The following is a 16,864-nucleotide window of genomic DNA, read 5'->3' as shown; positions in this document are numbered from 1 at the left end:
TGTGAAGAAGCTGTTAGGACAGGTCAGAAAATCCTTACAGAGCAACAAGAGAGTATGTCAGAAGGAGAGAAAGTTTTGAAGGAAGGAAAGAAAAGAAAAGGAGGAAAAGAAGTAAAGGAAAAGACAGAAAAGACCAAGGAGAGGATAGACAGAGACAGAGGTAATAATCAGGACCTAGAGACAAAGAAAATATATCCCTCCTTAAAGGCATTGACCTTGGGAATGTCTAGTGACTCAGAGCTTAGTGATAATGACTTAGTTGACCTTGAGGCAGAAGCTGCTCGGTATGAGAAAGAGATTTATCATCCTGACTGGCCACATGTCTATGCTATGCAGGAACAAGCCAAAGAATTAGATGAGAAAGCAATTATACCAATGGCACCCCCTGCACCTCCGTATAACTTTCAATGTCAAAGGATGGTGAAGCCTGCAGGAGGTACTTCTTTTTGCCCAGAAGTATGGAAATAGTTAGGATTGAGTTTTCCAGTTTTTCTGGATGTAAATGGGCAGCAACATCATGAACCTGTTGACTTTAAGACAATAAAGCAATTAGCAGACTCAGTCAAAACCTATGGAGTCAACGCAGCTTTTGTTATCGCTCAAATTGAGGCTCTTGGCAGATACTGTCTCACCCCTGGAGACTGGGGGAGTTTAGCCAGAGCTTGTCTCTCTCCGGGTAAATATTTGGATTGGAAATCTTTCCTTTATGAAAATGCTAACACTCAAGCTGCCATCAATTTGGCTTCAGGAGCAGACCCTCAGAGACATTGGGACGCTGACATGCTATTGGGAATAGGCAGATTTGCTCTGGACCAGACTGGTTATCCAGATCTGGTCTATAGCCAGATTAATGAAATAGCCATTAAAGCCTGGAAAGCATTGCCTAATAGAGGTGCAGTCTCCGGGAACCTTACCAAGGTTCTGCAAGGACCCACAGAGCCATTTTCAGACTTTGTAGCCCCCATTGTGGAGTCCGCTACCAAGATCTTCGGAGACCCCGATACAGTTATGCCTCTTATTAAGCAGCTAGTGTATGAACAATGTACAAAAGATTGTAGCACTGCTATAACGCCATATAAACATAAAGGTTTAGAAGTTTGGATGAAGGTCTGCAGGGAGATAGGAGGGCCACTGACTAATGTTGGCCTAGCTGCAGCAATGATACAATTAAAAAGGAAGAGTACTATGGAGACTTGCTTCAGATGTGGCCGTAAAGGGCACTATAGAAGTCAGTGCCCAGACAGAAGTGGAGAACAGAGTAATAGCAGACCTCCACAACCTAGATTGTGCCCCCGCTGTAAGAAAGGGAACCACTGGGCAAATGAATGTCGATCTATAAAAGACTTGGATGGTCGCACCCTAGCGACAGGATATGGTGGTGCACAGCCAAAAAAACAGACAAACGTCCCCAGGGCCCTCAAATATATGGGGCTCTACAGAACGACAGGCAGGGACAAGACAAACAGAAGCCTTGGCCTTCTCTTCACCATCCAAAGGACCGAGGAGAGCCACTAAAGGCTCCGCAGGACTGGACCTCCACTCCACCACCAGACTCATGCTGACCCCCCAAATGGGAGTACAGCCTATAGACACAGATTTTAGAGGTCCTCTCCCTAAAGATACAGTTGGGCTATTGTTGGGACGCTCCTCCTCTGCCCTGAAAGGTTTACAAATTGTACCTGGAGTAATTGACCCTGATTATTTAGGCACAGTAAAAGTCCTGGTAACCTCTCCCCAGGGAATTACTGCTATTTCTCCTGGAGACAGAATTGCCCAGCTGCTGCTTCTGCCTAGCTTACATAGGCATTTTCCTGCTGAAAATAGAGTCAGAGGAGACGGAGGTTTAGGATCTACAGGCTCCCGATTTGCCTTTATCTCGTTAGAACCAGGTAATTGTCCAATGTTAACTTTGACTGTGGAGGGATGTTCTTTCCTTGGTTTGTTAGACACTGGAGCAGATCGTAGTGTCATCTCTGTTCATGACTGGCCACCCAGGTGGCCTACACAAACATCATCTCAGGCCCTATGTGGTCTAGGGTACGAAATGGCTCCCTTACTTAGCTCCAAGGAGTTGACATGGAAGGATGCAGAAGGAAGGTCAGGAAAGATTACTCCATATATTATCGACATTCCTGTGACTCTGTGGGGCAGAGATGTGTTAATAAATCTAGACATGAGACTGACTAATGAGTACTCCCACAGGCCAAGGATATGATGATAAAAATGGGCTACATGCCCAGAAAAGGTCTAGGAAAAAATTTACAAGGACAAGCTGACCCAGTGCTGCTGAATTCTAAAAGGGACAGGACAGGTCTCGGTTTTTCCTAGGGGCCATTGAGGGAGGCATACCCATTACATGGAAAACAGAGGAACATATGTGGATTCCTCAATGTCCTTTATCCTCTGAAAAATTAACTGCTGCTGCTGAATTAGTGTCTGAACAGCTGCAATTGGGACATATACAGCCATCCACATCACCCTGGAACACACTTATATTTGTTATCAAGAAAAAATCAGAAAAGTGGCAATTATGACATGATTTAAGAGCTATCAATTCTCAGATGCAAATAATGGGTCGCATACAGAGAGGTTTACCACCGCTCTCTAGTATTCCTGGTGATTGGCCTATTATTATTATTGACATTAAAGACTGCTTTTTATTCCATTCCTCTTGCCCCACAAGATAGCGTGCAATTTGCATTTACTTTACCCTCTATGAATAATGAAGAACCTGATAAGCATTATCAGTGGGTGGTCTTGTCTCAAGGTATGGCTAATAGCCCTACTATGTGTCAGCTGTATGTACAACAAGCCCTACAGCCTATACGTGACCAATTCCCAAAATTAAGAATAATACATTTTATGGATGATATATTGCTTTCTGCTAAAGATTGTAGCACCCTAGAAATGGCCTATGCTAAAGTGGTTAAGATGCTTGAAAACAATCAATTGTTTATAGCACCAGAAAAGGTTCAAATGGGTAAAAAGGGAGAGTATTTAGGAACAAAGATTACTCCTCATAGTATTTCCCCTCAGAAAATTGAATTACGAAAAGATCATTTAAAAACATTACATGACTTTCAAAAGTTACTAGGAAGCATAAATTGGATTCAACCCTATATTAAAATGCCTAATGTAGATTTACAGCCACTCTATGAGATCCTGAAAGGGGATTCTCAGCTTACTTCACCCCGTGCTTTAACCAAGGACGCACGATTTTCCTTAAGGAAAGTAGAGAAAGGACTGGAAAAGGCAATGCTAAGAAGGTACAAGGAAAAGGAGGATGTTCTTTTGTGTATACTGAGAACTTTTTGTCAGTCTACAGGAGTGCTATGGCAACAAGGACCACTTCTGTGGATTTATCCCCATATTTCTCCTAATAAGACCCTTGAATATTATCCTTCTGCTGTTGCACAGCTTGCTATGTTAGGTGTTAAATCTTGTATTCAGCATTTTGGTATTTTACCCAAGAAAATTATTATACCATATACTGCAACACAGGTGGAAACACTGTGTGCTCTAATAGATGATTGGGCCATATTATGCTGTAGTTTTGATGGAGAGTTTGACAATCATTATCCTAAGGATCCTTTGTTACAGTTTTTTTTACTGAACATCCAGTGACTTTTCCTAAAGTCACTGCCTCAGAGCCTTTGTCTGGAGCATTAGATATTTATACAGATGGCTCCAAAACAGGTGTAGGTGCCTATATGGTTGATTCTCAAGAACCAGTATTAATTCAATACAGTCCAGGCACCCCCAAATTACAGAATGTAAAATTGTATTGGAAGTTTTTAAAAGATTTCATGATTCTTTTAATTTAATTTCTGATTCTGCTTATGTAGTTAAGACTGTGCGCTCACTTGAAATTGCAGGGCCAATTAGGTCGACTACTACTGTATGTCAAACTCTTTTAGAATTACAAAAATTGATTTGGGCCAGAAAAAATAAATTTTTCATACAACATATTCGAGTTCATACTAATTTGCCTGGTCCCATGGCCAGTAATAATGCCCTGGTGGATGGTAGTACTCATAGAGAATTTATTTTTCATGCAGCTCCAGTTGATCTCACTAGAGAATTTCATCAAAAGTTCCATGTTCCTGCTTTCACTCTTCAACAAAAATTTAAAATCTCTAGAGCTGCAGCTCGTAATGTGGTGCTAAGTTGCCAGAATTGTGTTCAATTTCACCCCCTTCCTCAGGTGGGAATTAACCCTCGTGGTCCGTCTGCTAAGACTTTGGCAGATGGATGTCACACACATATCTCAATTTGGAAATTTAAAATATGCTCATGTTTCTGTTGATACCTGCTCCGGTATTATACATGCCACTCTGATGACTGGTGAAAAGGCTCGTAATGCCATTAGTCATTGCTTAGAGGTGTGGGCAGCCTGGGGAAAGTCTGATAGTCTCAAGACAGACAACGGGCCTGCCTACACTGCAAAGTCCTTTTGGGCATTTTGCCAAACTATGCAGGTCAAACATACTACAGGATTGCCATACAATCCCCAAGGTCAAGGAATTGTGGAAAAAGCACATCGTACCTTAAAAGAGCTCTTACAAAAACAAAAAGGGGGAATTGCCTATGGCAGAACACCAAGAGAACAGTTGTCCTTGGCTCTTTTTACTCGGAATTTCTTAATTTTGGACGCGCATGGCTGCTCTGCTGCAGATCGCCATGCTGCTACTAAACCTATGACTAATGCAGACGTAAAGTGGAAGGATGTCTTAACTGGTGAATGGTGTGGCCCAGATCCCGTAATTTTGAGATCTAGGGGAGCTGTTTGTGTTTTTCCATAGAATCAAGACAATCCGATCTGGGTGCCTGAACGTTTGACTCGCAAACTGCCTCCTTCTATTCCTGAAGATGAGACTACGAACCCTACTATTACTACTGGGAATGGTAATCCAGGTTGATTCACTCACGCTGTGGGCTATTGCCAGATCCTGGCCAGTACTTATGACAGGTCATAGCAATTCTACTGTTTTGCCAACCTTTTTCTCCACATGCTGTTTGCGTGATGTTCCTTGTATAGTGCCAAATGGAGAATTGCCCCAACGGTATACTGCCACTAATCTTTCTTTGTTACATACATTATGTTTCACTCTTAAAAATTCCTCCCAGCCTTGCATATAGCTGCGAAGGACAACATTGGCAAATTGGTTAGATCCTGTGAGTAATAGTGCTATGGGCATTGGAAACATCCTGGCTGCCTTGAGTCAAATGGAGACACATCAATCAATAATTCTGCTAAGTTGAACATTACAACTTTAATTATGATGCATAATTGTAGTTTTCCATCACCCCAGGGCAAGGCATTCACACACTGGATAACTCTACCTGTCGTAGAGTCCTACCTACTTGCCCCCCATATCAAGCCTTTCCACCTAATTTTACCCCATGTTAGAGTCCATTCCATAGAGCAAACCAATTCCTACCGGGATTTGAATTTTCCCCTCCTCTTGGCAATGTACAGTATGATCAGGAAAAAAATAAGACTGGCAAGCTTAATTTTTGGCCTTGGTATCAATGGGCATTATCAAATGAGCAGGGAGCATACACATCTCTAATTTCTTTTGCTCGATTATTAGGTGAAGAATTTACATTGTATAATATTTCAGCCACTAGAACTAATAACAAAACCAGTTTAGTAAATGTAAAGGTTAATGGCCTTTTAGCAAATGATACTGCCGTTGGTGCTTCAGTATGTGTTAGACCACCTTTCTATTTTTTCATAAGCACTAATTTAAGCGATAATGCTTTAAATTGTAATAACTCTGATGTAGTCTATTATTTAGCTGAATGCTGGGATGGCACCAATGATACCGCAGTGATGGTCAAGATTCCTTCTTTTCTGCCTATCCCTGTGGAAGCAAATCCAGATAATTTCCCCATACTTCATTTACTAAGAACCAAAAAGGATTTTGGTATTACAGCAGCTATAATTTCAGCCATTGTACTATCAGCCACTGCAGCAACAACAGCCACGATTGCTATGACTAATCAAGTACAGATGGCTGAGACTATCAATCAGATTGTGGAAAGAACCGCAGTGGCATTAGAGATACAAGAAGAATTTAATGCCCACTTGGCATCTGGCTTTCTATTAGCTAACCAACGAATTGATTTAATTCAAGAACAAATTGAGGCATTATATCATATGACACAGCTGACCTGTGTTTCCTCCCTTAGAGGCTTATGTATTACACCTTTGCAAGCTAAACTTTCTCAGTATTCTCAGCAGAGCAAAGAAATCTCGAATTATCTGAAAGAAAACTGGTCCATGAAAGCGGAGCAATTATCGAGACAATTGCTGGTGCAGATTGCTGTCCTTAATAACACTAGAATGGAACCCATCACATTTGGAGATTTCACCTTGTGGATTATCAATGCTTTCTCCTTTTTTAAAGAACGGGCTGGCATGTTTGCCTGGGGGGGCATTGTCCTCTTGGGATGTGGAGTATGTCTATGGATCTTTTGCCATTTACAACGAGAGCATGCCAGACACAAAGTGATTGTTTATCAGGCTATGGTTGCCATTGAAAGTGGTGCTTCTCCCAATATATGGCTGGCCTCTTTGAAAAATTAAGAGGTCGCCCTAGATCGTATTTTGTCACTGTTATGTGAAGTCATTGTATCCAGAGACAGGCAACTTTCCTCAGGCTTGGACCAACCTAAGGAAGGATCCTGGTGGCGATAGGGTTATCCAACGACAGGTAATGCCGAACTGTCAAGAGGAACGACCTAAGACAGGAGCAATGACAATAATGACTTGACACCCTAATCTAGACCAGTCATAGACAGAGGTGGCTACGCCCCGTTTGAACATTTGGGCTGGTCAAATGCCCTTCTGCCCAGTTTCTCCCCCAAATTAAACACACACGAATAGCCCAGAATGGTGTGTTACAACATAAATCATCTCTAGCCATTGGGGTGCAGTCCTAACTGCAAGAGTGGCTTGCCATGGCCGAGCTGGGCACTCTATGAGGCATGTCTGATCTCTCTCAGACCACTACCTCCATCTAATGGTTTCATTTATATAATACAATAAAGGTGGAGTTGATGGGAGTGGTTAAATATGGCGCTGACATCTAGTGGTCGTTTGTGGTATTACAACCAATTAGCTGTGTCCTTGGCATTTCCTCTGGCATTTACAAGGCCAGGGTGATATGCATGCTAATAAGGTATCTCATACTCCATCAGTCCCCAGAGGACAAGTTTACAGCCACTGTCTGTTTTGTACTTAAGGCAAGTGCCTTTGATCCCCGGGGTCCCCTGTATCAAGAATGAGGTGTTCCTGCAATAAAGGCTGTTGAGAAGAACCCAACAGTGTCGCAGCTTCCTTGCGTGGTCGAGGTGGGTGCTTCACGCTGAAAGGAAACAGGAAAACAGGTCTACAGCACTCCTGACACACATACATATAGGAGGTCTATCCACTGTCAGAAATAGCAGAACGAGGTAACACCCGAGACAACCTGATGGCAAGAGGCAAGCAAAGGAACCCAAGCACCTGAAACCAGGACTACATGGCATCATCAGAGCCCAATTCACCCACCAAAGCAAACACTGAAAATCCAAACACAAATAAAAGCAAGATCTAGATTTAAAAACACATTTGATCATGATGCTGGAGGACTTCAAGGAAGACATGAAGAACTTCCTTAGAGAAACACAGGAAAACATAAATAAACAAGTAGAAGCCTAATGGAGAGGAATCAAAAAAATCCATGAAAGAATTTCAGGAAAACACAATCAAACAGTTGAAGGAATTAAAAGTGGAAATAGAAGCAAAGAAGAAAGAACACAGGGAAACAACCCTGGATATAGAAAACCAAAGGAAGAGGCAAGGAGCCATAGATATAAGCATCACAAAAAGAATACAAGAGACAGAAGAGAGAATCTCAGGAACAGAAGATTCCATAGAAATCATCGACGCAACTGTCAAATATAATATAAAATGGAAAGAGCTACTGGTTCAAAACATACAGGAAATCCAGGACTCAATGAGAAGATCAAACCTGAGGATAATAGGTATAGAAGAGAGTGAAGACTCCCAGCTCAAAGCACCAGTAATTATCTTCAAAAAATCATAGAAGAAAACTTCCCTAACCTAAAGAAAGAGATGCCCATGAACATACAAGAAGACTACAGAATTTCAAATAGATTGGACCAGAAAAGAAACTCCTCCTGTCACATAATAGTCAAAACAGCAAATGCAGAAAACAAAGAAAGAATATTAAAAGCAGTAAGGGGAAAAGGTCACGTAACTTATAAAAGCAGACCTGTCAACATAACACCAGACTTCTCACCAGACACTATGAAAGCCAGAAGACCCTGGACATATGTCATACAGACCCTAAGAGAACACAATTGCCTTCACAGATTACTGTATCTTGTAAAACTCTCAATTAACGTAGATGGAGAAACCAAGATATTCCATGACAAATCCAAATTTACACAATATCTTTCTACAAATCCAGCAGTATAAAGGAAAATCTATGGTAAAGCCCAACATAAGGAGGCAAGTTAGACCCTAGAAAAACCAAGAAACTCATCATCTTGGCAAAAAATCAAAGAGCAGAAAAGCACACAAACAGAATCTCACATGCAAATATAAATATAACAGGAAGCAATAATCACTATTCATTAATATCTCTCAACATCAATGGTCTCAACTCCACAATAAAAAGAAATAGATTAACAAACTGGATATGCAATGAGGATCCTGCATTCTGCTGACTACAGGAAACACACCTCAGAGACAAAAACATACACTACCTCAGAGTGAAATGCTGGAAAACAAAATTCCAAGCAAATGATCTGACGAAGCAAGATGGAGTAGCCATTCTAATATCGAATAAAATCGACCTTCAACTTAAAGTCATCAAAATGATAAGGAAGGACACTTCATATTCATCAAAGGAAAAATCCACCAAGATGAACTCTCAATCCTCAATATCTATGCTCCAAATATAAGGGCACCTACCTAAATAAAAGGAACCTTACTAAAGCTCAAAGCCTACATTGCACATCACACAATAATAGTAGGAGATTTCAAAAGCCCACTCTCATCAATGGACAGATCATGGAAACAGAAATTAACAAAGATATACACAGACTAAGAGAAGTCATGAACCAAATAGACTTAACAGATACTTATAGAATATTCTACACTAAAGAAAAAGGATATATGTTTTACTCACCACCTCATATTACTTTCTCCAAAATTGACCATATAATTGGTGATAAAACAGGCCTCAACAGATAGAGAAAGATAGAAATAATCCCATGCATCCTATCAGACCATCACGGGCTAAATCAGGTCTTCAATAACAAAAGGGGAAGGATGCCCACATATACATGGAAGTTGAACAATGCTCTACTCAATGATAATCTAGTCAAGAAAGAAATAAAGAAATAAATTAAAGACTTTTTAGAATTGAATAAAAATGAAGGTAAAACTTCTCCAAACTTATGGGACACAATGAAAGCTGTGCTAAGAGGAAAACACATAGGTCTCAGTGCCCGCAGAAAGAAACAAGAGAAAGCATATGTCAGCAGCTTGACAGCACACCTAAAAGCTCTAGAACAAAAAGAAGCAAATACACCCAGGAGGAACAGAAGGCAGGAAATAATCAAACTCAGAGCTGAAATCAACCAAGTAGAAACAAAAAGGACCATAGGATGAATCAACAGAACCAAAAGTTGGTTCTCTGAGAAAATCAACAAGAAAGATAAACCCTTAGCCAGACTAATGAGAGGACACATAGAATGTGTACAAATTAACAAAATCAGAAATGAAAAGGGAGACATAGCTATAGAATCAGAGGAAATTCAAAAAAAATCATCAGATCCTACTACAAAAGCCTATATTCCACAAAACTTGAAAATCTGCAGGAAATGGACAATTTCCTAGACAGGTACCAGGTACCGAAGTTAAATCAGGAATAGATAAACCATTTAAACAACCCCATAACTCCTAACGAAATAGAAGCAGTCATTAAAGGTCTCCCAACCAAAAAGAGTCCAGGCCCAGACGGGTTTAGTGCAGAGATCTAATCAGACCTTCATAGAAGACCTCATACCAATACTATCTAAACTATTCCACAAAATTGAAACAGATGGAGCACTACCGAATTCCTTCTATGAAGCCACAATTACTCTTATACCTAAACCACACAAAGACCCAACAAAGAAAGAGAACTTCAGACCAATTTCCCCTATGAATATCGATGCAAAAATACTCAATAAAATTCTGGCAAACCGAATCCAAGAGCACATCAAAACAATCATCCACCATGATCAAGTAGGCTTCATCCCAGACATGCAGGGATGGTTTAATATACAAAAAGCCAATCAATGTAATCCATTATATAAACAAACTGAAATATGAAAACCACATGATCATTTCATTAGATGCTGAGAAAGCATTTGACAAAATTCAACACCCCTTCATCATAAAAGTCCTGGAAAGAATAGGAATTCAAGGCCTATACCTAAACATAGTAAAAGCCTTACACAGCAAACCAGTTGCTAACATTAAACTAAATGGAGAGAAACTTGAAGCAATCCCAATAAAATCAGGGATAGGACAAGGCTACACACTCTCTCTTTTCTTATTCAGTATACTTCTTGAAGTTCTGGTCAGAGCAATCAGACAACAAAAGGAGATCAAGGGGATACAGATTGGAAAAGAAGAAGTAAAATATCACTATTTGCAGATGATATGATAGTATATTTACGTGATCCCCAAAGTTCCACCAGAGAACTACTTAACCTGATAAACACCTTCAGCAAAGTGGCTGGGTACAAAATTAACTCATATAAATCAGTTGCCTTCCTCTACACAAAATAGAATCAAGCCGAGAAAGAATTTAGGGAAAAGACATGCTTCATAATAGTCCCAAATAATATAAAATACCTCAGTGTGAATGTAAACAAGCAAGTGAAAGATCTGTATGATAAGAACTTCAAGCCTCTGAAGAAAGAAATTGAAGAAGACCTCCGAAGATGGAAAGATCTCCCATGCTTATGGATTGGCAGGATTAATATAGTAAAAATGGCCATTTTACCAAAAGCAATCTGCAGATTCAATGCAATCCCCATCAAAATACCAATCCAATTATTCAGAGAATCATACAGAACAATTTGCAAATTCATCTGGAATAACAAAAAACCCAGGATAGCTAAAACTATCCTCAACAATAAAAGGACTTCTGGGGGAATCAGTTTCCCTGAACTCAAGCAGTATTACAGAACAATAGTGGTAAAAACTGCATGCTATTGGTACAGAGACAGACAGATAGACCAGTGGAATAGAATTGAAGACCCAGAAATGAACCCACACACCTATGGTCACTTGATTTTTGACAAAGGAGCCAGAGCCATCCAATGGAAAAAAGATAGCATTTTCAGCAAATGGTCAACTGGAGGTCAGCATGTAGAAGAATGCAGATCAATCCATGCTTATCACCCTGTACAAAGCATAAGTCCAAATGGATCAAGGACATCCACATCAAACCAGATACACTCAAACTAATAGAAGAAAATGTGGGGAAGCATCTTGAACACATGGGCACTGGAGAATAATTCCTGAACAAAACACCAAAAGCTTATGCTCTAAGATCAAAAATCGACAAATGGGATCTCATAAAACTGCAAAGTTTCTGTAAGGCAAAGCGCACTGTTGTTAGGACAAAACAATAACCAACAAATTGGAAAAAGATCTTTACCAATCCTACAACAGATAGAGGGCTTATATCCAAAGTATACAAAGAACTCAAGAATTTAGACTGCAGGGAGACAAATAACCCTATTAAAAATGGGGTTCAGAGCTAAACAAAGAATTCACAGCTGAGGAATGCCTAATGGCTGAGAAACACCTAAAGAAATGTCAACATCTTTAGTCAAAGGGAAATGCAAATCAAAGCAACCTTGAGATTTCACCTCGCACAAGTGAGAATGGCTAAAATCAAAAACTCAGGTGACAGCACATGCTGGCGAGGATGTGGAGAAAGAGGAACACATCTCCATTGTTGGTGGGATTGCAGACTGGTACAACCATTCTGGAAATCAGTCTGGAGATTCCTCAGAAAATTGGACATTGAACTACCTGAGGACCCAGCTATACCTCTTTTGGGCATATACCCAAACGATGCCCCAACATATAACAAAGACACATGCTCCAGTATGTTCATAGCAGGCTTATTTATAATAGCCAGAAGCTGGAAATAAACTAGATGCCCTTCAACAGAGGAATGGATACAGAAAATGTGGTACATCTACACAATGGAATATTACTCAGCTATCAAAAACAATGACTTTATGAAATTCATAGGCAAATGGATGTAACTGGAAAATATCATACTGAGTGAGGTAACCCAATCACAAAAACACACATGGTATGCAATCATTGACAAATGTGTACTAGCCCAAATGTTTGAATTACCCTAGATGCACAGAACACATGAAACTCAAGATGGATGACCAAAATGTGAATGCTTCACTCCTTCTTTAAAAGGGGGACAAGAATACCCTTGGCAGGGAATAGGAAGGCAAAGTTTAGAACAGAGGCAGAAGGAACACCCATTCAGAGCCTGCCCCACATGTGGCCCATATATACACAGCCACCAAACTAGATAAGATGGATGAAGCAAAGAAGTGTAGGCCAACAGGAACCGGATGTAGATCTCTCCTGAGAGACACAGCCAGAATACAGCAAATATATAGGTGAATGCCAGCAGCAAACCACTGAACTGAGAATGGGACCCCTGTTGAAGGAATCAGAGAAAGGACTAGAAGAGCTTGAAGGGGCTCTAGAACCCATATGAACAATAATGCCTACCAACCAGAGCTTCCAGGGACTACGCCACTACCCAAAGACTATACATGAACTAACCGTGGGCTCCAACCTCATAGGTAGCAATGAATAGCCTAGTAATAGCAGCAGTGGAAGGGGAAGCCCTTGGTACTGCCGATACTGAACCCCCAGTGAACGTGATTGTTGGGGGGAGGGCGGTAATGGGGAAAGGATGGGGAGGGGAACACCCATGTACAAGGGGCATGGGAGGGTTTAGGGGATGTTGACCTGGAAACCGGGAAGGGGAATAACAATTGAAATGTAAATAAGAAATACTCAAGTTAATAAAGATGAAAAAAATAAAAAGATGCCAAAAGCCTACAATGGCAAAAATAAATGATCTTCAACAAATGATGCTGATCTAACTGAAAGACAATATGTAGAAGAAAGAAAATAGATCCATATTCATCACCTTGTACAAAATTCAAGTCCAAATAGATCAAGGACTTCAAATTAAAACTGATACACTAAATATCATAGAAGAGAAAGTGGGAAATACCCATGAACACATTGGAACAGGAGACAATATCTTGAACAGAACACCAGTGTCTCAGATCAGTTTTGAGGATCAACAATTGATAAATGGGCCCTCGTGAAACTCAAAGGCTTCTGTAAGTCAAAGGATATTGTCAATAGGGCAAAATGGCAGCCTACAGATTATGAAAGGATCTGAACATACCTACATATGAAAGAAGGCTAATATCTGAAACTTATTTTTTAAATTTTTTACTGGTTTTTTATTCATTTACATTTCAAAAGTTATGCCCCTTCCCAGTTTTCCTTCCACAAGCCCCCTATCCTCTCCTTACTCCCCCTGCCCCTATTTCCCACCTGCCCACCCACTATGGCCTCAGTAGCGTAGCATTTTCCTATCCTGGGTCATCAAGCCTCTATAGGACCAAGGGGTTCCCTTCCAGTGACACCATATAAGGCAATCCTCTGATAAATATCCAGCTGGAGGCATGGAGGACCCCAGTATACTCTTTGGTTGGTGGTTTGGTACTTGGGAACATTGGGGGCTCTGATTGGTTGATATTGTTGTTCTTCCTATGAAGTTGCTACTGTCCTTTCCCTTTTCCTTCCAGGTCCCCATGCTTTGTCCAATGATTGGCTGTGTACATCCACATCTGTATTGGTTTGAATCTGGCAGATCCTCTCAGGGGAAAGCTCTACTGGGCTCCTTTCAGTAAGCACTTCTTTGCATTAGCAATAGTGTCTTTGTTTGGTGTTATCAGATTGGATGGATCCCTAGCATCTGGGAATTTCTAGGGGCTACCAACAGTTCCCCTTCCCCCACTTGCTACACATCTACTTTCAAATTCCTAACCCTCTGTATTTCTCCACCATCTCCTTCCATATTTGAACTGACCCCCTTTTCACTCCACCTTCTCTCTTCTTCCCAGATCCCTGTCTCCCTCTACGTTCCTGAGTTTATTCTCTTCCCCCTACTGAGTAGTACTGTAGCATCCACACTTTGTGGATCTCCTTTTTTTTTTTAGTTTCATATGGTCTGTTGGTCACATCATATGTATGCCAAGTTTCTTTTTGGCTAATATCCACTTATCAATTAGGACATAACATGTGTGTTCTTTTATGACTGGGTTAACTCACTCAGGATGATATTTTCAAGTTCCATCCATTTGCCTATGAATTTCATGAAGTCATTATTTTTAATAACTGCGTAGTATTCGTTGTGTAAATGTACCACGTTTTCTAAATCCATTCTTCTGTTGAGAGACATCTTGATTCTTTCCAGCTTCTAGCTAATATAAACAAGGCGGCTAAGAACATAGATGAGCATATGTCCTTGTTATATGTTAGGGCATCTTTTGTGTATATGCCCAGGAGAAGTACAGCTGGGTACTCAAGTAGAACTAATTCTAACATTCTGAGGAACTGCCAGACTGTTTTCCACAGTGGTTGTGCCAGCTTGCAATCCCACCAGAAATGGAGATGTGTTCTCTTTCTGCACATCCTCACCAGCATCTGAGTTTTTGATCCTAGCCATTCTGACTAGTGTGAGATGGATTCTCAGGGTTGATTTGATTTGCATTTCCCTGATGACGAAGGATGTTGAAAAATTTTAGGTGCTTCTCTTCTTGGCTGTTTGAGATTCCTGAACTGAGAATCTCTGTTTAGCTCTGTGCCCCATTTTAGTAGGATTATTTGGTTCTCTGGAGTCTAACTTCCTGAGTTATTTGTATATTTTGGATATTAACCCAGTATCAGATGTAGGATTGTTAAAGACAACTCATCTTTGCATTGCCATTTTGTTCTATTGACCATGTGCTTTGCCTTACAGAATCTTTGCAATTTTATGAGTTCCCACTTGTCAATTCTTGATCTTAGAGCATAACCATTGATGTTCTATGCAAGAAATTTTCCCTGTGCCAATGTGTTTGAGGTTCTTTCCCACTTTTTCTTCTATTAGATTTATCATATCTGGTTTTATGTGGAGGTCCTTGATCCACTTGGACTTGAGCTTTGTACAAGGAGATAAAAATAGGTCAATTTGCATTCTTCTACATGCTGACCACCAGTTGAACCGTCAACATTTGTTGAAAATGCTATCATTTTTGCCACTGGATGGTTTTGGGTCCTTGAACTCAAGAAGTTAGACACCCACAATGCAATTTTAAAATGGGGTACAGAAGAAAAGAGAGGAAACTCAATTGTCTGAAGAACACTTAAAGAAATGTTCAAAGTCCTTAGTCATCAGGAAAATGCAAATCAAACAATTCTAAGATTTGATCTTACATATGTCAGAATGGCTAAGATCAAAAACTCAGATGGTAGCACATACTCATGAGGTTGTAGAGCACAGGGAACACTGCTCCAATGCTGGTAGGAGTGCAAACTTTTACAAACACTTGGAAAATCAATTTGATGCTTTCACAGAAAACTAGGAATGGCTATACCTCAAGACCCAGATATATCACTCCCTGGGCACATATCCAAAAGATGCTCCACAATACCACAAAGACAGTTAATCAACTATGTAATAGCAGCTTTATTTGTAGTTGTCAGAAACTGAAAACAATCTAAATGTCCCTCAACTGAAGAATGGTTAATGAAAGTGTGGTATGTCTATACAACAGTATACTTTCATCTATAAAAAAACAAATCCTTCCTGAATTTTACAGGCAAATGGATGGATCTTAAGAATTTTATCCTAAGTTAACCCAGTCTCCAAAGGACATGCTCTTGTAAGTGTATATTAGCCACAAATTACAGGGTATCCATGCTACCACAGACTCAAGGAGACTGTAACAGAAGGAGAGCACAATCAAGGATGTTTGATGATCACTTGGAAGGGGACAGAGAATTGTGGAAGGCAGATGGGGATATGGAACTGAGTGGGAGAAGGGATCATGAAATGTGGTGGGAGATTCAGTGTTGGTTGTGTGGAGGAACAGGGGAGATGGCTGAATGGCCATGAGAATGAATGGAAAGCAGCAACTAACAGGGGGAAGGGCAATTTCAGGTAAAGAAAGAGACCTGGTTTAGGAGAGACATCTAAGAATCAGTAGTTGTATCCTTACCTGTGACTCACAGCTTTGGGTATATGGAGCCTGGGAAGGCAGGAACCCAGGTTAAGCAATAGGAAAACCAACCCATCCAAAAATTTTGATCCAAAACTTTTCCTGTTTACAGGAAATGCAGGGCTTGGAAATGGAGTAGAGCCTAAGGAATGGCCAAACAAAACCAGCCCAACTTGAGACACATCCCAAGGACAAACACCAAACCCTGACACTATTCCTAATACTCTGTTATGCCTGCAGACAAGAGTCAAGCATGGCTGTCCTCAGACAGGCTCAAACTACCAACTGACTCAGACAGATGCAGACACCCACAGCCAAACAGTGGATGGAGTTTGGTGACTTTTATGGAAGAAGAGGAAGAAGGATTGCGAGCTCTCTTTTTAGAGAGGGGAAATCGACAAGAAGACCAACAGAATATCTTTTCAGAGATGGGAATTCCACAAGAAGACCAACAGAATCA

General features: G+C 40.5%; 1 protein-coding gene across 1 annotated transcript; it reads left to right on the top strand.

Annotated features, from left to right (window-relative positions):
• The first annotated feature begins 222 nt into the window (after positions 1-222).
• On the top strand, positions 223-16,581 carry LOC134484832 (deoxyuridine 5'-triphosphate nucleotidohydrolase-like). Its single transcript, XM_063280724.1, has 3 exons — positions 223-436; positions 1,665-1,889; positions 16,517-16,581. Exons 1-3 carry the CDS (start codon positions 223-225, stop codon positions 16,579-16,581), a joined length of 504 nt encoding a protein of 167 aa, XP_063136794.1.
• Positions 16,582-16,864: the final 283 nt, after the last annotated feature.

This window comes from Rattus norvegicus, chromosome 1 (assembly GCF_036323735.1).
Source record: "Rattus norvegicus strain BN/NHsdMcwi chromosome 1, GRCr8, whole genome shotgun sequence".
NCBI lineage: Eukaryota > Metazoa > Chordata > Mammalia > Rodentia > Muridae > Rattus > Rattus norvegicus.
This window is presented reverse-complemented; position numbering and strand designations above follow the sequence as displayed.